General features: G+C 45.8%; 1 protein-coding gene across 1 annotated transcript; it reads left to right on the forward strand.

Moving 5' to 3' along the window:
• Positions 1 to 25,415, forward strand: LOC137890843 (zinc fingers and homeoboxes protein 2-like). The gene is made up of 13 exons (XM_068735108.1): positions 1 to 204; positions 16,452 to 16,955; positions 17,236 to 17,916; positions 18,176 to 18,388; positions 18,695 to 18,955; positions 19,049 to 19,264; positions 19,469 to 19,553; positions 20,643 to 20,828; positions 21,500 to 21,927; positions 22,584 to 22,836; positions 22,924 to 23,080; positions 23,437 to 23,556; positions 24,084 to 25,415. The coding sequence occupies exons 2-12, from the start codon at positions 16,863 to 16,865 to the stop codon at positions 23,552 to 23,554; spliced, it is 2,691 nt and encodes an 896-aa protein (XP_068591209.1). The 5' UTR covers positions 1 to 204; positions 16,452 to 16,862; the 3' UTR covers positions 23,555 to 23,556; positions 24,084 to 25,415.

Genomic DNA, 25,415 nt, shown 5'->3' on the forward strand with positions numbered 1-25,415 from the left:
GTACTCTGACGTCGGCGATCATGTGGCTTTTGGCGTAGATCCTCCTTGTGATCGCCAATGTTCTCTTTCCTGTCGCCTGTTGTCTGCTCGGCTACCGGACCGCCGCGAGAGTGTTTAACACCGGTCCGTCTCATTTTTGTTGTTTTCGTAGTCGCTTTGGGATTGTACCGCGCCACCTGAGCATCGCGCCAAAACGGTGGGCAGGTAAGAAATGGATCAACTCTTGCTCTTGTTTTTCTAACGCCCCCCCCCCCCACCCACCCTTAAAAGTCCCTCAAGTTAAAACTGCATGTAGTTGTTTTTTTTGTGCCCCTCTCTCGTCTCGCGCTGCCTCTGCGTGTCTCCCAAACACCCGCACGCCTCTGTATAAATATTTTAACTTGTCTAGCCGCGTGAACTTTGCCTGGCTCTGCCGTTTACACCTGCGTGCGGAGACAATGTGTCCGCCAAGTTGTTAATTGGACGTTTTCTCCCCCCGGTGTTTAAGTTTCACTTTGATACGTCGAGGCCGTGGTGGGAGACGGCAGAGCGGAGAAACATCGTGTCTACTTTTCCTCCTCCCCGTGTCGACATAACCAGCAAAACATGGCCGTCCTTTGCCGACATGTTGTTACGTCGATGGCGAGAAGGGGGGAACATTTGGGGAGAGTGGGTTTTTCCTGCGCCCCACTGTCACACCTCGGGTTGGCCGGTGGAAACGGCCGTTTAAACTCCGTACCGCCGCCGGTGTAGCCCGCTCGCATTCGGCGGTACTGAGGTTCGGGTCGCAACTTTTGGGAGTCCGACGTTGTTTATAGACTTTGATTTGTGCGACTCTGTGATGTAGGCGTAACGTTACCCCTGGTGATGCCTCCTCCCCTCCGAGACCACGGCTTTTACTGCATGCAGACGGATAGACACGCAGTAGCATTAGGCGCGGACTTGTATCCTGCCGGTGCAGCAGGCGCGTTACCGCTGTATAAACGGCTGTTTTTATCCAGAATAACACAAAGTGGTAGTTTGATTTATTGCATTGTTATGCATCCTACATGTTGTCCTGCACCGTTTAAGATTCATGAACACAAACATACATATATATGTGTATTTATAGAGGATCAAGCCTATCCCATGCCAGCATTTTACACTCAGTCGTGACATACTTTAAACAGGGAAAGTCTGCTCGCCTTTTTGTAGGCCAGCGTATATCATCCCTCACCCTGTCTTCTGGTTTCTTCCATCACTGTGTCACGCAACAGTACATTTCACATGCACTACTGTGTCATTGAGGTTTATTATTGGGGGGATAGCGCCGTAAAGTTTCTTCAAAGTCACAGTAAACTCACAAACTTTCTATTCTGTTGGGGGCTGCGAGTCTCCATCAGACCCGAGTGCATTCTATTCGAGCCCCACCTAAGTTGTCTTATTGCTTTTTGGAGATTTGACATCATTTTGGCAGACGCCCACAGTAGAATTAAACACCGTCAAGAGACCGTCAGCTCCTGGCTGCCTGAAGGATTGGTAGGGGTGCTGACACGGTCCATATCAAGTGTCCTGGGCATGACTACAGCCATCCACATTAAATACATTTTTATCTGTGAATGTTATTACACATTTCACTGTTTTTCAGTTCTGTATTGCATACTATGGACATAATAATGGTTTTGATTTGAGTCTGTCCCAAACGACGTCCCTGCAAGTATTGGTGACGATGCAAAAATCCGTTGATAAGTGAGGAAACGGTAACGCGTGACTACGACCGCTACAAGAACAGAGGCGCTCCGGCTCCCACAGAAAGGATACTATACATCCTCTGACGGCACGTAGGTGGAGATTAAAGTGGCGTTTCATATCTTACATATTGCCGGTTGTGATAAACAGTCCATGACACAGATTTACTGTGCTGTAATTCAGTGCACCTGTTCAGCAGCGTACAGCGTCAGACCTCTTGACAGGTCGACACACTCGGTCCCTACAGGTGGGCAAGTTAATGGAAAAGAACTTGGTGTCTGTTCTGGATGCTGCTTTTCTAAGTAAAGCTGTCACCCAGACTGTTCACGTTGTCACCGTGTGTCTGATGAAGCATCTTCATTAGACGGCATCCCCCCCCACCCCCCCATACTGGGACGACCTACTATGTTGCATTTCTAAACATTCCTTGATCAACAGCCCAACGGAGCCCAATCCGGAAAAGATGTAAGTGTTTTTGATCACAGCGCAGTTAACACCCCCCCCCCCACCTGTCATACCCGTTACCGGCAATTCCTCTGGGTATAACCTTGGCTTCGCTCGCTAAGCCATGCACTCTTGCTCTTTCCATGCGAGCAGACATGTGGCTCATGTTTGTTCTTCACATGGCTTCCACGTGTGATCTGTCAACTCACAGATCATTTCATATAATGTAGAATGACAAGCGGCCCGTTTTTTTATTTTTTTTTATTGGTGGCTGAACAATCAAACGGCTTCTGTTGATGAAAGCAACCCGTCATATTTCAGATCACACACGGTTACTTAGCGTATTGTGTAGACGTGCTTTTTTTTTTTTCTTGGTAGAACAATGTGGGGAATACAGCCATAAACAGGTGTATACAAAATGAATATACTCAATTAATCCACCTAAATAAAATACAACTTTTTGTTTATTTGCCCCAAACAAGTTGACTGTTACCAGGTCAGAGTACTACAATATAGAGAATAATGATTTAAAATCCCTATTGTTGGGTATATAGGACATTACTGAATTATTTTTACAGTTTGACAGATGCAAGATTAAGGCTTTGTTTTTTGTTTTTTTTTAAATTGGGAAATTGTTATTCTCAGTATTGCTCAAGGGATTAGAGAAATGCACAGATGTCCCCACACTACCTTGTTGTCCATAACATCAGTGATTGTCCCATCATCACTGCACTGTGACAGCAGCACATTTCAGTCAGGAGAGATTTTCTCAAAAGCCTAAAATCATTTGGTTTGTTTGCAGTAAGGAATTTGGCAGCTATTATTTTGGAAGAAGTGGCACGAGCGATAAATTACTGTCATTGAATCGCCTATTTTTTTTTCCCACTTTGCTCAACCATGCGGGGGTTTCTCAATGTACCGTGACTTCTTAGAATGTCACAGCCAAAACATCCAGCTGTGAGGCGATCCGCTGTATTTGTTCCTAGAGGCGCTTATTCATTCACTGTAGTCAGACGGTGGAAAATGAACAAGACTCAGTCGGTCAGATTCATTTAAATAGAAACCATCGGTGTGGGCTGACGGCGAGGAAAGAGCACTACAGTCAAATATCATTCCTACAAAATGATGTGTGAGATCTGATTCCTGACAGTCGTCTCAACCGGCGCTAGATGTTGCATGTGTCAATCACAAGAGCCATTGACGTTATCAGAGGCTGTTTGTGACTGCTAACTGGAACTAACCTGAGGCGGGAGATTGACAGTAAAACAATGAGACGCTATGTTTGTTTTCGGTAGATTTAACTGGGCAGGTGGCAGGCAGTCCTGTTCCAGTGATGTGTGAGAAACTCTGTGTGTGTGTGTGTGTGTGTGTGTGTGTGTGTGTGTGTGTGTGTGTGTGTGTGTGTGTGTGTGTGTGTGTGTGTGTGTGTGTGTGTGTGTGTGTGTGTGTGTGTGTGTGTGTGTGTGTGTGTGTGTGTGTGTGTGCGCTGCTGAAGTTCTAGCTGTCCAGTGTTTGAGCCGGGAGCTCAACTACAACTGACAAAAATCAGTATTTACTTACAGCCAAATACGAAGTTCGTCTGTGTCTACAAAACGAGACCAATTTTCTGCAGTTCACATTGATAATCATTGTCATTGTGCTAGTCAATCGTGCTTATGTGTCATTATATGAGTGATGATTATGTAGTTTTCCATTTTTGGTAACCATGACGAACTGCTGGTAGGTGAGATCTGACGATTAAAGCTGAAGATATCAGATGACGTCTGAGTTGATCCTGATCCAGCTCTCAGCCCCCCCCCCCTTTAGCTGCTGAGCTAACGTTGCGTGAGCCAATGTTTTAGTTTCAGAGACTGAAAGGACAAGCTGCTGCTCGGCTCTGAATGCCCACAGATTCCTGTTTGAAGTGACAGAAATATTAATATGACGATCAACTGAGGGATTCCAATTATTACTTTCTATCTAGCGTTAGCAGTCCATTGCTGATCGACAGCTACATAGCTAGACTACGCAGCATAGCATTAGTATAGCTATGCTAACGATTGTTTATGTCATTCATAGTTTAAATGACGTAATATAAGCTGCAAAGAGTTAGTGTTAGGAAATTAAACGAGTCATAATCCTCTAATATCTTTTGTACGTGCTGTGAAAAAAAAATCTTCAAACAACTAGATTATTCAAGTTTCTTTTCAAAAAATAAATGTACTAGATTACATTTGAATACCTCATGTGTTATAATCTATTCCCCCCCCCCCAATACTCAGTTTTACTAAATAGTCCTCGAACGCATCATAATATAACTAAATGCAATCTCGGCTAACGTTAGCTGTTAGCGCCGTTATTCTTCGCCAAGCAAGACTGTGCTTCCCACCGACTGCTAACGGCTAACGTTAACTAGCACTCCAGCTCATTTCAACACAGATTTGTTGTTCACAGTGTGGCGTTATCAGGGATTGGCGACTAGAAAACATTATTGCCAATCTTCAGATCGCATATTTTAGTGAATATCTTTAGGAGTCGACTTCCCTAATAAAGATCACATTTATTTTTCCTTTACCCAATCAGACAACTGCATGAGGCAGTGCACTTGCTTGAACACCAGCCCCAGGCAAGTGATAAATGTCGAGCCACGCGGGGTTGATTTTATAGGAGTGAACCATGATCTCCATTTTCCTTTTTTTGAATTTTGTACTTCAATTACTCACTACTTGTTTAGGCTTTGCTGACTGCAGTACTGTACCGTATGCTGCACGGGAGACGAAATGTCTCGGCCCTATATTTTTGCATTTGTCTTTTGCACAGACCTATTTATTTCATGATGTGTGGCTGCTATTTTTTTTAACAGCAGACCTATGGTGGGGTTCAACTAGTTTTATTTTTTTCCCCCACATTCATCAGGAACATCCAGCATTTCCTGACCTCTCACATCACATGTCCACATCCGATCCCGAGCTGTATAACGGCTGTCCGGTCTCTTTGTGAGACGCTGGAATGAGTCATCGTGGGTTGGAGGATGGAGGTTGTTGTCATCATGGCCTGTCGGGCTCAGCTGGGCTCTGTGATGACATCACCGACATCTACGCCGCGCTCTGTTCCAGTGTTTTCAGTTCAGGTCCTCTCTCTCTCTCGCTCTCTCTCTCTCTCTCTCTCTCTCTCTCTCCCCGCCGTGCCGCCACCGGCTTCTCAGACGTGTTGTTAGGTGACTAAGGCAACCACAGAGATGAGCTCATCACCTGGAGGTGGGGCTGAGAGAAGAGAGCGTGACGGATGGAAGGATGCAATTAGAGAGGCAGAGCTGAAGGGTTACATAGGGACAGAAGGAGAGGGAGCATGACAGCAACGCTGTGTGAGAGAGTGCGTGTGACGTCTGAGGGAGACGGGGCGATGCAGAGAAACAGGCAACTGAGTTACAGAGAGAGAGAGAGAGAGAGAGAGAGAGAGAGAGGCTAAAGGCCCACTTGTACCATAACCTGTAAAAGCAATTGTCCTGGTTGGTGTCATGTCAGATTTTGCTGCACAAGGCAGCTATTTGTGAGCTCAGGGCCTAGTTGGATTCCTGGAAACCAACGCAGCAACATTTCCAGGTTAAGCACACAAAAGGTCACAATGCTCTAGGCGATCCCCCTTTTTCTGGTATTCTACTAAAGATGGTGTCGCTCGGAAAATTGCAGCAGAATATATAGAATTTTAGGTACGTGTGTGGCGCTCCAACATGTCGGAAAACCCAACCGAACTAGAGGTGTCTCAAAGAAAAAGAAAGAAGAGACGGAATGTCAGGCGGTGTGAATGAGAAGCAAGAGACAGCCCAGGAGTGAGAGACTGCAAGGTGTTTGTGTCTGAGAGCAGGTGCACCAGACCCCACCATGGGGATCTGCAGTCGGTCATTTCATAAGAGGCGTATTTTTATTAAAGACTTCATCGCTGCATTGATTAGTATCTGTCTACGGGTGCAAAGCAGTCTGTGCAGCTGTTTGTTCTGAATGTGTAAGCGTGTATCAAAGTACTCTGTGTGCATCACCAGAGGCCTCATCTCTCTCTCTCTCTATTTTTTTTTTCCGCCACTGCAGTCTATTAGAACTTGAAAGTTTGAATCGGATGCTCTGGTGAAATGCTGAACATAATCACCACTGTTGGAAAAAGTTTGTTTCGCACCCTTGCGCGCAAATCTCTCTCTCTCTCTGTGTGTGTGTGTGTGTGTGTGTGTGTGTGTGTGTGTGTGTGTGTGTGTGTGTGTGTGTGTGTGTGTGTGTGTCACGTAGACCGTTCCCCTTCTCCCATCTGACTGTGACGAAATTTCAAGTTTTGGGGGGGAAAAGGGAATGAGGGTTAAAAATGAGAGAGAGAGAGAGAGAGAGAGAGAGCTTACTAAAAGTCCTTCTGCACTGCACCACGTCAGCTGCTGGCACAGCACAGACACGCCCCCTCCCAGCACGGGACCAATGAGGAGAGGCTGGAGACGGCTCACAAGCCACACCCACTGCAGGGAAGGCAGAGATTGACGGGTTGGAAGTCTGGCAGCGCAGACGCAGTGAGCGCTCGCCGAGGCTCTAACAAACAAAATCCAAAGTCTCCGAGCGTTCTCATGTGTGACATACGTCCTTCTCTCCCTCCCCCATGCATGCGCGCACATTTAAAGGACATGCGCTGTAAAACGCACGCAACAATAGGATGTGTTTAACTTTATTTTACATTGCATCTGCAGTGATTACAATGTAGTAGCTATTGGTAGGGCTTCTGCAAAACTTGAGTCCATGTCCATTGTCATTGTTGACCTGATTTGGAGGCGAGAGATTACCCCAGTGCATTTAGGGTAACTGAAAACTCCACTTTGACCTTGCCCAAACAAAAAAAAAAACATTCAAGAGCGTTTTAATGGTTTTAAGCTCTTAAAAGTTGTCATGGTGGACATTAATGCTTTTGTGGGAGAAGAATGTGCTGTTGTCAGTGTGGCCATTAGGGAGAGTGAAAGAGAGGAGCGTAGAGTTGTTCCATTATTATGGAAGCTAAATAAAAATGTTGAAGAGGGGCGGTGACCCCTGTGTCGTTCCGATTGCTGTAATAAAACCTCGGTCCCGTTCCCCATCTGCTTTTCATTCCCACTCCCTGGGATCAAGTGAACGCTCGCTGACGCGTTGGCCCCTCGTCACGGGGTCACTCTGTGAGTTCATGTGGGGCTGCAGAAACAAACTGATGCGAAACAGCCGTGCATGTTCCATAACAGCACGGCGCTGGATCCACATCAGTCCCTGATGTTGTGCAGGCAAAGTCACCGTAGCTTTACTTGCATGTTCACTACTAACCATGTAAAATGGCTTATTTAGAGTCTCTGGTTGGAATATCGGCGGCTGTAAGATTGGGGAAACGCATTCAGATGAAGAAGATGCGGTACGTAATGTTTCGCATGTCTGCACACTGGCGTACACACGATGTGTTAACTCTAAATATGTCATTCTGAAATGCTAAGAATGTATGAATGAATTTAGTTTTTCGTGTGTACAATATGGTGATCCTGGCCATCATGAAGCGGAGCTGGATTTTAAACATCACTGCTGTCGTGACACTGATTGACCTTTGCTGGGTTTTGGCCCCCGGACACACGTACCGTTTCTGTTGGTTACAGCGTTACCATAGTAACACAACCATCAGCAGCAGAGTGGGTGACACTTGGATATTTTTATAGCTGTGTGTGTGTGTGTGTGTGTGTGTGTGTGTGTGTGTGTGTGTGTGTGTGTGTGTGTGTGTGTGTGTGTGTTGAGAGAGACAGACAGACAGGTCTGGCAACGTGAGACTGGTGTCTGTGTTCAATGTTACGTGAACCAGAATGAACGGAAGACTGGATTCTTGATCCACTGCAGTGTAGTCTGCTTGACAGTATTTCCATCACGCTGCATATAGGCCACTGTGTCCGTAGATTGAATAAGGTCACAGCGGGGATGTTATTTTTTTTTGGGATATTCTTCACGGAGAAAGTTTGGCAACTTGTCACGGAAGCTGAGGGCTGCCTAATATTATAGAAGTAGTCCCTCCCCGCTGCACCTTTTAGTAGATTGAATCAAATACGGTGTCAGAAAAGTGCTGATCTTTAAAAAGTGAAAATCTGCAACATACACAATTTTAAAGAAAAATGTGCAGATGTGACCAAATGTTGTTGAGATTGAGCATTTAGTAAAAGCTGCTTTGTCACTCTGATACATATATCAGCATCAGCCATTAAGGAGCAATAAGTTGCAGTACAGAAAATCTGTTTGAAGTACTTTACAAACACTGTATCTCTAGAGAGACCTGACGAGATTATTTAACTGCAAAAAAAAGAAATATCCTTAAAGGCATTCATGCAAGCAATCCTTCTTTCAAATGTTTTTTTATGTCTGTATGTAAAAATAAATGATAACCCTACAATATATACTACCATTTTTTTTACCACTAGATATTGCTATCGGCCTCAGAAGTCCACTATAGGTTGAGCTCAAGTGACAAAACAACCATCCTCATCATTTGTTCACACTGAGTCTTCATCCCAGCCCAGCAAAAGTAGCGCTGCTGCTCTGTTGCTATGCAGAACATGCAGCGCAGCACTGCTTTGGTCTAGAGGAGCCGCGTGATGAGATTCAAATCAATTCTGCGACGGTCCGAAATTCCGCCTCTTCCACCCCTGCTGGGACACGCTGTACTAATGGTGGTGGTGCTTCTCCTCACCCACACACACACACACACACACACTGTCCTCCTCACTGCCCTCCTCACTGCAGTGGCTGACTCGTGGACCAAGCAGTCAGGAGGGAAGACTCATCCCATACACCAGTGCCAAAAAAGAGGCAGTGTGTGCACTCTCTCTGCAATATGTTTTAGTTACTCGTGTGTGTGTGTGTATATATATATATATATATATATATATATATATATATATATATATATATATATATATATATATATATATATATATATACATACACACACACACACACACATACACACACACACACGAGTGATTGTTGGAGCTTCAAAGTTTTAGCTAATGTTACAAACAAAGTCATGTGGCTGTTTGCAGTCAAGTGTGGTGGTTTTGATGTCGCCTTCTTCTCTCGTTGTGCTCGTTATTTCAGAGCCCTGGTGCTACTGGCTGCTCTGTACTTCATGCATGGCTTCAAGCGCAGAGGTTGCCATCCATAAGCCTTTTGTGTGTGTGTGTGTGTGTGTGTGTGTGTGTGTGTGTGTGTGTGTGTGTGTGTGTGTGTGTGTGTGTGTGTGTGTGTGTGTGTGTGTGTGTGTGTGTGTGTGTGTGTGTGTGTGTGTGTGTGTGAGAGAGAGAGAGAGAGAGAGAGAGAGAGAGAGATGACCGCCTACAGCCTGTGTCTCTACATTTCAGGCAGTGCATGGCGAGGGCCTTATGAAGTCCAATTCAATTTTTCTGAATTCTGCAGATTTTGTCTTCATTAGAAAATATTCCAGCTTTAATGAATATCAATGAATTTGATGTAACGCAACATTTCACTATTTTTCTGTATCAAGGACACAACAAAGGTTCAATACAACAAACGATTCAATCCTTTTTGTAAACTTAAGTGCTTTTGAATTTAGCTGTCGGTGTTTTGGTTGACTTGGAGACCCCTCCCCTCAGTCTGCCCTCATCACAGCCTCGCGCTCTGGTTGGCTGTCGCTCGCCGACAGGTCGGACATGTAGCCTGCTGGTTGACGCCTCTCGGCTCGCGTCTTTTGACCGGCGAGCTCCGAGCCGTCGCTGATTCGCCTCTGATCTGATCTCGCCGTCTCTCTTGATCTGGAGCTGTATGAGGCGCTGTGACCAGAGATCTGTATCACGGGATTGTTTTCACGCTGTATCACTGTATTTTTGTCAATTTTGGCAGTTCAACATTAAAGTGCAAACAATTGTTATTGTGCAAACTGCAACACAGTAGAACCTCCACCGCCTGCTTTTCCTCTCGTATGCAGTGCCTCGGGCTCGTGCCTCTTCAAGCGACATCTGACCCGTTAGCTCCGCCGGTTTACTGGAGCTACTGACGAGCTCGAATCAGAGGAGGCAGATTGTTCAAAAACACTTTCTTTATCCTAAATCTCTTTTCTCTTCTTAAATATGCAGTAGCGACGGAGCCTCTCTAAGCTGTTTTCACATTGTTATGATGCTACAAGCTAGCAACTATATCAATACCCAGCATGCAGTTCAGCGGTGTACATGTTCAGTTATTAGTTTTACAAAGTGTCACAAGTTGTTGTGTGTTATGGTGTTTTACTTTGTTAAAGAGAGTTAGTTGTGGGTTATAAATTATGTCATAATGTTATAACTATGAGTGAGAAGGGTATTTTATTTTTTCAAAATAAAATGGAAATAGTAGAAGTTATTTATTCTTTCTGTGCGGTCTGGTGGTTGGGGACCGCTGGGCTACAAGATGAAGTGCTGTATCACCAGCAATCTCTAAAAGTAAAAAAAACCAAACGGACCCAAAATGGTGATCCAAACTAGCCACCTGGTGTGTGTGTGTGTGTGTGTGTGTGTGTGTGTGTGTGTGTGTGTGTGTGTGTGTGTGTGTGTGTGTGTGTGTGTGTGTGTGTGTCGGTGAATCACTGACACAGAGAGCAAAGGAGAGAGGCGGTACACCCGTAAATAAACCTAAAACACAGCGAGTCTCGTTCAGCTTGGGTGCTGTGAAACAATTGATTATAATGGTAGTGAAAACCCTGATCTTACTAAACTGCATCCTGAAATACACCCTGAAAACAGAGCTGCAGCCTTTCTCCTGGACCTTCTGAGCCGCGGGAGCAGCAGCAGCAGCTGTAGTGATCCAGAAGAAAAAAAGTTGTTCTCCAACAATTACATCGCCTCCCTGTAAACATCAGTCATGACACGTTTAGCCAGCGAGCGCTGGCCCGGGGTTAGTTCTCTTCAGACCGATGTGTTTTAATGGAGATCTGCGGCTGAAGGCCACACTGCCTTCCAGTTTCGGAGAACACAGCCTGAGTCATATTTGCTCCCCCCTACTACACGTTGAGATTACATCAATGAGGCACAGAAATAGGAGCTGAGTGGAGAGCGCTGCTGTGACTCATCTGCTCATTCTCTTCTTGCTGCCGTTTTGGACAGACTTCCTTCCTATAGCGCCGCTGATATTTCTGTTGTATTAGATCATCTGGTACGAAGGGATCGTATCGATTCCCCCCCCTCCAGTGTGTAGACTAAACTCATGACTGCCAGGGCTGATGAATGTATTTGGAACTCCTTCAGAAAAATGACTCCACTAATACAATGCACCAATCAGACAGACAGACAGACAGACAGCCAGACGACGGGTGCGTGCAGACAGACGGGCAGGCGAGAGGGGGCTGCCAGGCTGGGTCTTCATACAAGTTTAATGAGCATCCAGACAGTAGGGAGTTTGTGGCTCCTGCACGGAGCTCGCTCTGCACACAGACGCTCACTGGCTGACGAGGTGAGACGCACTGACGAACACACGGTTTGACCCTGCTTAGGAAAGCCGCTGAGTTTGAGTGCAATTATTGTTTGTACTGGAAACAAAGTGAAGGCAATGATGTGAGAAGCTCAGATTGCATTCTGAAACATCAGTTTGAGCACATTTCTTACAACCAAACAAATGATTATTGTTTTGATGAGATTGAGCCTGGCAGTAAGGTTATTCTACTTTTTTATTGACAGTTACTGTAACTGTTGATTAGACTAATTCATTGCTCTTGGCTTTCATTCACACACCAATTATATTTTCCTTGATGGCATGCAGCGCTCCAGAGTAGCCGGTGAAGGCAGCAGGAGAGCGGCCCCTCTGCTGGTAGAGTAAAGAGGGGGGGGGAGGAGGAGGAGGAGGAGGAGGAGGAGGAGGAGGAGGATCTCAGAGCCAGAGCATCCTCACTGTTCAGCACTCTTTGCACAGGCTTTTCTCTTTGTTTGAGACAGTCGGCCTGACTCAGCCAACACGAGTTTAATTCGAGTGCAACATCTCGAACGGCGGAGCTCTTAGTGTTTATATTGTGTAAGATAATGTGCCTTTTTCTGAGCCAGCCGACGCTCACAATCTGTCATGTTGTGAGCACTTCTTCTTTAAACGACTCGACAGGCATTTATTTAACCCTCTGAGGGCCACGAGTCAGACTTGAACCTGGGGGAAAAAATATATCAAGTGCCTACAAGTATTATGTAGGATATGTTTAAGGCTCCACTTGCTCTAGATATTCAATTATTTACATATTTACAACATTCTGTGTTCAGCAGCCTGCAGTCTATAAGTTTCACAGTTTTTGTCATGTAACTGTTGGTCTCAGCGAGTCAATCATGGCTTCCCAGTTGCAGTAAGGAGCACAGAATTTGATGTTGTTGTTTTTTACAGGTTCTGGTTAGTGCAGTTGATTTATTTTGGGCAAAATTTGAAAAGGAGACTCTTGGAATAAGAAGTGCTTTTGAAATATCACAATGTAAAGCTTCGATTTGGTTGCTTTTTCGTCGGAAACTTGAACATCTGACGATAATGTCTGTTTGTAGAGCTTCTGGCTGTGATGAACAGTGTATTTTATCACTTTGTATTTTAGAGGTATTCGGGCTTCAGAGGGTTAATATGCAAATCAGTGTTTGATATCATCCTGTCACTTGTAGCACATTTTTGAGGCGCCATTGGCAGCTTTCATGAGTTAACAAGTACATTAAGCTGTGTTATATATAGGAAAATGAAGTGTGCGTGCGTCACGTTCACAAAAGTCTCATTGGAAAGACAAGTGTAACCGCGGCCATAGATGTTGCATAAATGGAAATCCTCTCTCCCTGTACTTGTGTGGGTTCAACACAGCAGTAGGAGGTAAAACAGCTCCAGCTTTCTCTCGTCCGCTGTGCTCACTGTCAGGTCCTCAGGAAGTGCTCCGGCTGTGTCAGCGGTGATGCAGCAGAGGTTCAGCAGGTCCTATGAAGTGGAGCTTCAGGAGCATCTCCGGCTCCTTCTTACCAGATGTTGGATTTTGGGCAGACTTGCAACGGGGTGATTTAAATAATGAGTGGCAGAATAAGTAAGCTGCAGTGTTGAGTAGTACCTGAGTTAGTAGGATTATCAGGAAGCTTGTAACCTTCCCTGGTACCTGACTGTGACACCCCCCCACCACACACACACACACACACACACACACACACACACACACACACACACACACACACACAGTCCTGGAGGCTCTCCTGGCCAAACCGAAGCAGGCAGTTGGCTGAAAATCGGGGAGGGTCTTCAGCTTGATTTAGCTCTCCTGGCCTATCGGACTCTAAAAGCTGGTTCTCTCTCTCTCTCTCTCTCTCTCTCTCTCTCTCTCGCTCTCTCTCTCTCTCTCTCTCTCTCTCTCTCTCTCTCTCTCTCTCTCGCCACAGCAGACATCCACTCTGCATGATTGTCGTCTTGATTTGCACCTTCAAACACCTCCGCAGCACACTCGACACTCGTCCACGCCTGTGCTTCAGTGCTAACTTTGCCGATCGGCACACTCCATTGTTCATTTGAGTCCCCGCCGTGGCTTCATATTTTGGTTTTAAGTACAACCTTGTGTGGACTCACTTTTTTGTCACATTCCCAGAGTTTGTGACACCGAGAAGGCGGGGTTTATTTCTTCACTCTGTGACTTGTCCTTGACGTTCAGTGAGTGAAGTTAAAGAAATCTCCCAAATGCACCGCACCACTTCTTTTTTCTCTCCATCTCTAAAAGCAGCAGTGTGTGTGTGTGTGTGTGTGTGTGTGTGTGTGTGTGCGTACAGTCTCCGTCAGTGACACGGATGTAGCAGCCACTTGACTACAGCGCTACGTCCGCGGTTGCTATAGCGACACCATGGCAATGAGGCTGCATTCTAATGACGCCTCAGTGGGTTGTGCGAGTAGTTGAGATGTCTCGGGACAATGAGTCGGCTAGCGAGTGACAGCCTCCGAGCCTCGGAGGGTACGGCGCCGTGTGATTAATGCGAAGCTGTCGGAGAGGCCCAAACCGTGGACGTGACGCTTTGGCGTGACTACAAGGTACAACGCCAACAAGCCAAGATGACGGAAGTCTCACTTTTGGCATATTTACTGTAGCCCCACCCTGTTACAGTGTAACTATACAGGCTTAAATATGATCCGTCTGGAGAAGAAACTTATTTCTTCTGTCAATCTTTTCTCATTAGCACCACATCTGTTAGTGTTGCATACATGAGATTTTAATTTGGTGGAGGACTCTGTGCCGACTTGGTTTTATAGAACCTCATTACGTCTTGATGAGAGAGCACCGCTGCCGCATCGACTCATTTGATTTTTACTCATGTGAATATGAGCGTGGAGCTTCTGCACGAGGCCTCCAGAATATCAATAGACGTTTGAGCCAGATAAGCTTCCGTCTCTCCGCTCATTACAATATTAGCCTAGGAAAGTTCCCTCTGCTCACTCTCACTCTGCCTTTCTTCAGGGAGTTGTCATTTCAGCAGAACCCAAATAAAAAGCTGCTCTGGGCTTTTTTAAGAGATGTATCTGAAGCGGCTTTGTCTCTGGTTTCTCACTTTACTCACACTCTGCAGCACAATCTGATCTATGATTAGTCAGTATTTCTCAGGACAACTTGTCTCCCTGACAGCTGCAGACCTGTCAGCTGCTTATATTTGCATAGCGGCTACGCTATCAAAGTGTGATGATAAATGTTTTTACATAAATAGACACTAGAAAATCCCTGTGTAAAACTTGTCCAAGCTGGTCCGTGGAGCGAAGTTGTTTTCATATTTATTCTGCAAAATACAGCTGCTTCTAGTCTCAGCCAAGTAACACTGACCAACACTGTGTGTGTGTGTGTGTGTGTGTGTGTGTGTGTGTGTGTGTGTGTGTGTGTGTTGGAAGTGGCCAAAGTTCATTTGGTCAACCAGATTGTTGCTCATGTTGTTGCCCCGCTTGTTTTTAATGTATTAGAATATTTACTACAGCAACTTGCTCACTGATCAGTGAGTAGTAAGCCGAACTCTAATCTATGCAAAATAAATGCGTAGCTGTTTTGAGACGGAAAGAAACAGCACATCGATACACATACTCAAGGTGGCGCTCCAGAACATTTTCCAGTGCAGACAGAAGTAACAAGAGCCGGTGAACTGAGGCTTTCATTATCGACTAATCTCGCAATTTATCCATGAAATCTGACGAGCGTGCAAAGCAAAAGATCAGAAAATAGTGACAAATGTGAAGTTGCCAGAGCCCAAGTTGATGTATTCATACCATTTAGTTTTGTCTGACAAACCAAATGTAGTGTCATAGAACACGAACACAATACATCCACATTTGAGAAGCATTAATACACCACTGTATAGTTCTGAAGTTGATGCCAATTTACTTTCTTTTTTATCAACTTGTGTATCGTCTCTCCATCACATGACTGCTTCCTCCTTAAGGTTCTATCATTCGTGTGTGTGTGTGTGTGTGTGTGTGTGTGTGTGTGTGTGTGTGTGTGTGTGTGTGAGAGAGACATAAAAACACGAGGTACCGTTTACAATACTGCTTTTTATTCCTTTTTGCCTCTAGATTTACGTATAGTTGTGCTTTGCATGTCCTCTGGATTTCTACACACACACACACACACACACACACTCTGTTTGTTCCCTCCATCAGCATGAAACCACAAATACTCATTAAGCAGCGTACTGCTTCTTCAGACCTCCAGCGTCTAGCGATTGCTCCTCAGCCCACTGCAATTAGTTTCTTGTTAATCTTGTTAAGGGCGTTGGCTTTTCCTTTCAGCTCCATTGTTGTGCAGGTCTGGCAGTGGACCACCTGTAGGCCATCTGCTCTGCTCTGCTGTTTCTTTGTCGGCTTCCTTTTGACCTTTTTTTTTTCTTCCTTTTGAGTCGATCTAGCCCGTCAGCTGACCGTTGACTCGACTAGCTCTTTTGGATGGTGCCTGCTGCCATACGGTTCATGTTTTGTTCTTCCTTACGCATCATCCAATGTCTCAGTTGTCTCAAACATTTTCATTTGCTCCATTTTTTTATTTCTGTGACTTTTTCTTGAGTGATCATGTCAGTCCAGACGAGTACCTAAATGTACTTAAGTCATAGCAGGCCAATATGGCAACTGATATCTGCATATTTTAATTAGTATATAATAGACTACATTTGAAAGAAAGCAAAGACAAATTTGCCGTTGATCATTTTCATCTGCCAGACAACTACAGCAAAAACCGTATGAAGGTAGAATGGCGGTAGAATAAGGGTCTTCAAACTAAAGAAGGCCAAAATACAAATTCTGTCTAATGTTAGTAATGATCCGCTTTCATACTCTGGTTCTTCTCTTCTTCCCATTGTCCAGGTAGCTTCCTGTCATGAAGTTGCAGGAGGTCAGCCAGCATTGGAGCTGACACAACAGTCCCGTCTCTACCAGACCTTCACCCTCCACTGCCCTCCTCTCTAATCTCACTCCTGAGGGAAAACTGTTCTTCAGACTCATCGGCTGCTCGCTCCCATCCCAGAAACTGTCCCGCGCTCCCTACCCCCTCCTAATATACAAGAGAGCCCAGGCCTGAATCTTGGTCCAAGTACAAGCCAGGTCTCCTGGCTGTTCTTCGGTACCCGGAGCCGTTTATCCACCGACCGCTCCGTGATAGTAGCGGTCCTGCGTTCCGCACCCTGGGCACCTCAGCCGTCTGGATATCATCTGTGGCCGATCACAGGCACCGAGCGAGGGCAGCTGTCCACCCAGACAAACCCAGGACCCGGCACCATGTCCAGCCGACGGAAGGCCTCCACGCCCCTGATGATCCGACCAGAGCGGACCATGGTGGAGCTGGATGATGACACGGAGGACGACATGGAGGTACGCTTTCAATATGTCTGGTCAGAGCAGCTTCTTTAACAGGATGAACTCAGTAAATATGGTTCCAGAGGTTCTTATGAGGAAAATTAGGAGTGTGTCACTTGTGATTTTATGAAATGTATTAATTTGTCATTTGTAATTATCTTTATCTTCACTAGGATACATTTTCCTGTATCTATGCGATGATGCAAACACAACCAATATTCTGATGTGGTGTGTTTGATGTAAATGCCACTTCTAGTAAAGTGTCCTTTTTCATCTGAAAACGTTCTCCTTCCAGATGAAAACGGAGAACCACAGCGAGGAGGGGCCTATGGAGGCGGATCCCTCGACAGAGACGGAATTAGACCTGAGGGGCAAGGCCTCGGACCCTCCAGTGGGTCCAGACAAACCAGCAACGGAGCCGCCAGACCCTTCCAAGCCTCCGCGTAGGCAGCAGGGGGGCTACGAGTGTAAATACTGCCCCTTCTCCACGCAGAACCTCAACACTTTCAAAGAACACGTCGACGCCAACCACCCCAACGTCATCCTCAACCCGCTGTACCTGTGCGCAGTCTGCAACTTCAACACGAAGAAGTTCGACACGCTGACGGAACACAACGAGAGGTGTCACCCAGGGGAGAGCAACTTTAAATTCAAGCGCATCAAAATGAACAATCAGACGATCTTGGAACAGACGATAGAGGGGTGCAGTAACAGCGCGTTCATTTACAACACGCCCGGCGCCGTTTGCGGCAAAGGGGACGAACTGGGCGCTCTGCCGCTCAGCAAACCCACCACGGTGAAGATCAATAAACCAAAAGTAATGTCGTCGGATAGTAAACGGACAGATTTGGCCAAGAAACCAATTACAGCTTTCAACGTGAACGGAACGGTCATCATCCCCGAGTCGACTCTGCTCAAAGCAGAAGGCCTTTCTCACATCATGCCTTCCCTACAGCGGCCTGTAAACTACACTCAGGTAGGCCACCCAGCGGAGGAGGGTTCTCTAATGTTCCACATATTTGGCTCCGTATTTCATGGTTCTTTTTAAGGTGTGCCTTGGACATCATCAGGGAATTAAAGACCCCTTAAATGAAGCTTTTCAGATTTTAACATGCATCATGGTGTATGTTTTGTTTGTGAACTAAAGAACTGAACACAGTACTTGTGGAAATCTTTTCTTTCTTTTGGTGGAAACCAAGGCTATTCAGTTGCCATTGCTCACTATATCGTTTCAGGTGCCGAAGATCGCAGTGCCCCTCAACACAACCAAATACAACCCCTCGCTGGACGACAACCTGACGCTCATCTCTTCCTTCAACAAGTTCCCCTACCCAACACAGGCTGAGCTCTCCTGGCTCACCGCAGCCTCAAAGCACCCAGAGGAGCAAATCAAAGTCTGGTTTACCACCCAGAGGCTCAAGCAGGGCATTAGCTGGTCACCTGAGGAGGTAGGAGTCACAGCGGTGCTGATGTTTGAGGCTCGATTCAAGTAAAGTTTAGTGTGTTTTACCGAAACTAATAATGGTGATAGAAACTGTATTTCTAAAGAGACTAGATTTATTTATAATAACTGAATTAGAAAATGATAGGATAATATCCATTTTGAGTTTGATTATCTGCTTTGATTGAAAGTAGTCAAGATGTTAAGAAGAAGAATCATTTCTGTGCTTTAATTACGGCAGATATTTAGAATGGCAGCCGTACATTACAGATGAGATTTTAGAAGTATAACAGTTGCTTTCCTTCTTTGACAGGTGGAAGAAGCCAGGAAGAAAATGTTCAACGGTACAATCTCCTCTGTGCCGCAGACCTTCACCGTGGTCACTCCTCAGCTCAACTCGCAGTCGTCCAACTCGTACGCCTCCACCGCAGCCTCCAAAGCCATGCAGTCGGCAGCCTCTGTCCTGCAGTCGCTCCCCTGTCAGCTCCTGGGACAGACCAGCCTGGTGCTGACCACCGTAGCCAACGGCTCCACCGTCACTTGTGCGCCGCTGGCGCTCACCGTGGCTAACCAGGTACGAAACCTCGGGGCGTAAATGTTAACTCGTACGAAGGCAAAGCCGTGTGATTGGAGGCGGTGACCGTTTCCTCCGTGTTTTACCTCTCAGGTGGCGCAGTCGCTCAAACGACCCCTGGCCTCCCCCGTGATCTCCACGGAGAGTAAACGACCGTCCATCATCCAAACCATCTCGGCGCCCATGGTCACGTCCAAGCTGGCGTCGCCCAAAGTGCTGAGTTTCACAGTTGACCACAACAAAACGGCGGAGCAGCTATCGGTGCTGAGGTCCAGCTACACACAGTGTCCTTTCCCCGAGGAAGATGAGGTAAGAATAAGTGAGTGAAATGACGTTATTTGTGCCGTGTTTTAGAAGGCCGTGTGTATATATACTTATACATTTATATATTCGAGGGTTTTTTGTAGCTGCTTTAAACTGCTGTCTTCTTCTTTCTTTTAAACACACACCACTATCACTGATAAAGACCCTCGCCTGTTGTCTCATTTTGTGTTGCATCGTGTCATGTGATAGATCTACAGGCTGATAGAGACCACCGGGCTGTCCAGAGGAGAGATAAAGAAGTGGTTCAGTGAACAGAGGCTGCTGAATCTGAAAGGTATGTGGTGTGATCAGGGCCACACATCGGACGTGATAAAACAGCTCATTTAGTTTTTTAATTGCTGTTATTAAAACAATATACTGAGAAAGCAGACTTGTGCTGAATCGCAGTCACCCGTTGATGTAGGGGTGGAAGGTACTGTGCTTTGGGCTAATACTTGTTGGCGGTTACGTTTACACACACAGGTGCCATCGCTGCATGATAGTTTCATATCAGCAGGAAGTTACACACACACACACACACACACACACACCACATGTGTCAATGAGAGAAGAAAACATAAAGTCACAACTGCGTTTCCAAAATACGCCGATCAGGAACCCCTTCATCGTTTGAAACAACCGACTTAATCAGACAGCTGTTGTGTTGTAGTACCCATGCTTGCTGCTCAGTGTAATCGCAGTGACCTACTTGTCTGCCGATAGCGTGGAGCTAAACAGCCAACCCTCAGGGGGTTCTGATAGACGGTGGTCTGTGTGGAGGAGCAGACGTGAGTACAGGCTCAGCAGCAACGCAACGCACTGCTGTGGACGCTCAGCAAAACGTATTTTTTTTTTGGCCACCTAAACTGAATGCCGACCTAAAATAATCAATTTCAGCTCAAATTGACGCTATATTTAGAATATTTTCACTAGTTTACCTGAATGTGAAACGGCTATACAGTCAATGTTTCCGACTGTAGCTGTTAAATAAAGATACAATCATTTATTTCCAAATCATTTGAATTGCGGTTTTTTTTTCTGCAAATAACCGTTATATATATGACAATAAAGTAAAAAGATAACATTTAGAAGATTGATGGTTTACATCGACATCGGGACGGTTGACATTATGCCATAACGTTGCTCGACAGTTTCAGGTTTAATGCTTAATGTTGACCTTTTTTTTGGAAAAACATTTACAGTGATATACTGTAACTGTCCGTGCTTCAAAATGATGCCGATATATATGCATATTTTAGGCCGTACAGCCAAGCCCTACGTTGATGTTGTTGTTTTGTTTAAGCACTGTCGTTTAGTAGTATCAATTCCCTGTGTTGTCCTAAAAATAAAAAGCACCATGTCTCTCTGTGTGTCTCTCTTGAAGGTATCCCTCCACCTCCGGTGCTGGTGAAAGCGGAGGTGACCCCGGCACTTAAAGACGCCGTCATAAAGAAAGCGGTTCCCAACCAGTTTCCGCTGCTGGAGAGGGTGAAGGGGAAGTCATCGGAGCAGCTGAAGGCGCTGGAGGAGAGTTTTCAGAGAAGCGGCACACCGACAGAGGCGGAGCTAGGTAAAGCCTTCCACCAACGCTCTCACCGGCAGATTATTATAATCGCAGGAAGGATGGAGGAGGGGGAACGCATTAACACCCCCCTCTACTCAGGAGGGGGTTTTGACTTCACTTACTTTACAGTGAAGAAGTAGAAGACGTCTTGTGTTCAGCAGTTGAAACTAAATTACTGAATGTGGCAAAAACCACGACCCTGTACTGAATGCTTTTCTGTAAAAGTCATTTCCTGGTTGTGAAGCCGTAGTCCTCAGATCTGATGTGAGCACATTGTACACGCCTACAGAAACACAAGACCGCCGTCCTGCAGGCTGCTAGATGATGAATTATGCCAGTCATAACTGTTTTTATGATCCGTTGACGGATTAACTTGTCTTAGTTATTATCTTAGTTCCTGAGAAAGTTATTGCTGAACTTTTACAGACTGAAACTTGCTGACAGAGCGAGATAAAAGCTGGTGCGAGTCAGTTGGTCTAATGCCCTCACTCTTTATACTAGTTCTCAACACGTGACTCAATTCCTTTCACCCCAAAGGAGCTGCAGTCTCTGGTGGGTTCCTGCAGACAGGAATAGCAGAAGTGTTTTTAATGAGCCCATTTTGAAGTCCCTCAGAGAGACACTGGACCTGGAGGTAACGCAGCTCATCTGATTCACTGAACTCTGTCCCGCTGCAGACCAGCTGGCCCAGGAGACCCGGCTGTCTAAGACTGAGGTGGACTGCTGGTTTTCAGAACGCCGGGCGCTGAGGGACAACATGGAGAAGGCTTTACTCACCATGTCTTCAAAGAGCACAGAGGACCGAGCAGACTGGCCCGGAGCGCTGCTGAACGGGACTTCACATCGAGAGCAGGGCGGGAAACCGTTACGCTCCTCTCCTCATCCACCTGTCCTCTCCTCTTCCTCCTCCTCATCCTCATCCTCCTCCTCCTCCTCCTCCCCTCCTGTGCTCGCAGCCTCCTCCCCTCACCCGCCGACCCTCTCCTCCTCTGCATCCCCTCCCATCCTCACTTCGTCCTCCTCCTCTTCTCCTCATCCTCCCATCCTGTCGGCCTCCACCAGCCCGGCTCCCATCACCAGCAGCTCCCTCGGTCTGCTCCGAGAGGTAAGAGAGGCTGACGAAAACATCAGATGACAATATATATATATCAGAGTATGGCACAAGTTGGGACGAGGTGGGCTGCTCATGGTGGCTGCGATTAATTGATGAGAAGGCACATTTCTAAATGCAATCTGAAGTGAGTTCTCAAGTTACTTGCGTGTGATTGACACTACATGATGAGATTTACTGATACTGTATTATTTAAAGTTAGATGCGGTCAGATCAGACAAACTAAAGTGACGCGGTGTGTCTATAAAACTGAAGTATCGAACATTTATCCACGAGATGTCTTGAACGGCAGCGGTGCTTGTTTTATGCTCTGTAACTCTTTGCACAGGCTGCCAGTGGGTACATTATTTTAACTTGGGCTGGCTGATTAAAAGCCTGGCAACGCTCAAGCTACCTTTTTCCTGTCCTTCACCAATAGCTGATTTATGAATTTACAGTTTGTTTATTACACAGGTCCAATAAAGCATTTCATTTTTTTGTGTCCTCCGGAGGCTTTACGTTTCCAGGTCGCCCGTCTGTTTGTCCGTACTCTCCGTTGGTCCATTTGTCCGGCGCTCGTGACCGTGACATCTCAGGGTCTTCCACTTCAGGCACACAAACGGTGATTTATCCATTTCTGTTTTTATGGTGTAAAATGTCTGCCTCGACAGATGTTCTGTCAGACTCGGTGGCCATCTCCCGAGGAGTACAGCCAGCTGGAGGTGCAAACGAGCCTCGGACGCACCGACATTGTCCGCTGGTTCAAGGACCACCGCTCGGCACTGAAGAACGGGGAAACTCTGGACTGGATGGAAAGTTTCCAGAAAGAAAACCTTGTAGAGCAGCAGAGAGCGGGCCAGGAACAGAACGGCCAGAGTTCTGAGAAAACCCAGAGTGTTTCCTTGGAAGTCAAGGCTGTGAAAGGTGAGATTTGGAAGAGGACATTTTCTATTCCCTTATTTAATGTTTGATGGCCTTGTTTGACTCTGTGCTGTCTCGTCTCTGATGCAGTGGAGGCTGGTGAGAACACAGCAGCAGCTACAGAGAACTCCAAGCTGTCCGACCAAGACAAAGTCCAGTGGTTGACCGGCAGATTAGCCCACAGTGTGACAGACCTGAGCCGGACCAGACCGGACCAAACCAGCTCCAGCGCTGCTGACAAAGGGAGGTGGGTGGAGAGAGGGAAACGGATCTTTCATCCTATATTTATTCTCTAGTGCGAGATGTTATACAGACAAAAAAAGATCAGCTCACTGCCAATTTTAAAGGAATATCTGAGGAGTTATTTTAAGATTTATTTTGTGATAAGTCTAAAAATACAGCACCGTATGGGCGTCACGAGTTGTGGATGCTGAATCACTCCGGTCTTTGCATTTCTTACCCGTTTCATAAACTAGACGATGTATGTGTGGTTTATGGCATTTCACAGAACATTCAACGCATGAACATCTGTCTTTGATTCTTGTTTTTAGTTGCGAGAAGGAGTCCGTTTGTGTTTAAACTCTGCGTCTGGTTCATTGCCAGGTGGGTACAGGTGACTGTGGCAGTGGGAGAGGAGGCTGAAGCAGGAGTGGAAAGACAGAGGCTGGCTGCAGACGGTGAAGTTCTCTCCTTGGAGCAGCCTGGACGGGTCACTGGTTGATGGTAGGTTGAAAGCTGCTTCTAAAGAACACTGGTGTGTGTGATTGGTATGGGGAGTTTTGAGAAACTGGGGAAAGCATCAGAACCGGAGCAACACATTTGACCCATTATTATAAAACGTATCGATCCGTGCATTTAGTTTGTGTGACTTGGCTTAAGTACAAAGATAAATAAATGGTGAGCTGTTCCTTTAAGACGCCACAGCTGCAGGCTCTGGCTACCCAGGAAGCTATTAGGGGGCAATTACCTCTGATTGGCCCTCCAAAGAAGATGGCATGCTGGGATGGCAGGATGATATTTGGACCCACACCATCATTAGCATCATCTTTGTCGACACACAGTGTTATTGTCACAGGAAGTGCAAATGGTGTTATATTTCTAGTACTTTTAATAATAATTTGCACCTTTTTATACCCAATAAAGTTTTGTTTTCAGTTCATATGCAAAACCGTCATTTAGCCGTCGAGTACTTCTGCGTTTGTTTGAACTGCCCACGTCTTCATTTGACCGTCTGTCTGATTCTGTTCCAGGTCGAGTAAATCTTTGACTGCCCCGTCTCAGCGCACCGTGCACCGACTCGAGATGACTGAATGTGGAACCAGTAATGTAACCGTCTGTGATGTCATCACAAAGCGCCGGGGGACTCTGTAGTTCCGCCGACTGAACTGTGGCGCTGACGTTAAGAGGAGTGCCAAAGCTGGACTTGATGCATTGTTCTTACTACTTATCTCTTTCTTTTTATTAAAAAAAGCACCCTTGTAAATATTTTTCTGTATAACAAAAACAAAGTTTGTACAGTTTTACTGAAAGGGCATGTTTTGTTACATTGAAGAGAAAAAAAAAAAGAAAGAACAAGTCATAACTGGTGCCCCAAACCTGGAATGTTGTTTTGTTTTTAAATTGTTTTAAGATCAAATTGTACTATAGTGTTATTCGCTGAAAATTAGTCCTATTTTTTGAAGCCCCTACCTGTGCACTACTCATGAGTAGTCTTTGATAGCACTTGTGTATATCCCTGTGGTAGTGATAGATATGTACACGCTGCAACTTCTCCCTTTTCTCCTGCAGCGTCACCTTGATTCACTCGTAGAATTCCGCTGACAAAAGGTGGAAATCAGTCGGCGGTGCAGCTAGGAGTGACCGTGTTCTGGGCCATCGGAACACACAACACACAAACGATTGATCACTAGAGAAGAAGAGAGCGGAGTGTCTGAGCGCACCATGCTGCCTTTTCTGCTCTCTTATCCGACATGTGCAGTCCGTCTCAGAACTGGTGACCATGACTTCAGCTCATCACTTCTTTGTTTGGAAAACTTCAAATCCTCTTGACCGAACCTGCCGACATCCAACATCTTGGAGAATGTGTTTCAGGCGCGACGGACTAGCTGAAGCTCCTGTGAACACGCCTCCATGGCTTCAGGAAGGTCCTTCTGTTCAAAGCTGGGTTTGGATTTAGTTGATCTCTGTACAGCTGCTTCAGAACCACCTGAAATGGTGGTTCGTGAATCTCATCACAACGGCCAAAGCTGTCATGACCTCCTTGCATGCACTTAAACGATTTTCATTTTTACCAACTCCCTTTTTTTTTTTTTTTTTTTAAGAAATGATTTTAAAAGGGATAATGTGATTCATGGGTCAAATTACAAGCGCTTGCAATATTTGTGCAGCAAAGAGAAAAAGTCACTGAACCCTGGTTTGAACAGCGGCTGTGTGCTGAATGTCTGCTGCTGCTTTAGTTTCATGTTCAGACTAGTATCTGGGATACTGTACATTTGATTGGCTAGAATGGAAAACCGCTTGCATTTTTCATTTTCTACTTTAAGTCTGCTGTAACTCAATAAATACACCAACTGTAAAACCGC

Source organism: Cebidichthys violaceus, unplaced genomic scaffold, assembly GCF_023349555.1.
Source record: "Cebidichthys violaceus isolate CVI_PGR_0920_01 unplaced genomic scaffold, fCebVio1.0.p SCAF_7, whole genome shotgun sequence".
Taxonomy (NCBI): Eukaryota; Metazoa; Chordata; class Actinopteri; order Perciformes; family Stichaeidae; genus Cebidichthys; species Cebidichthys violaceus.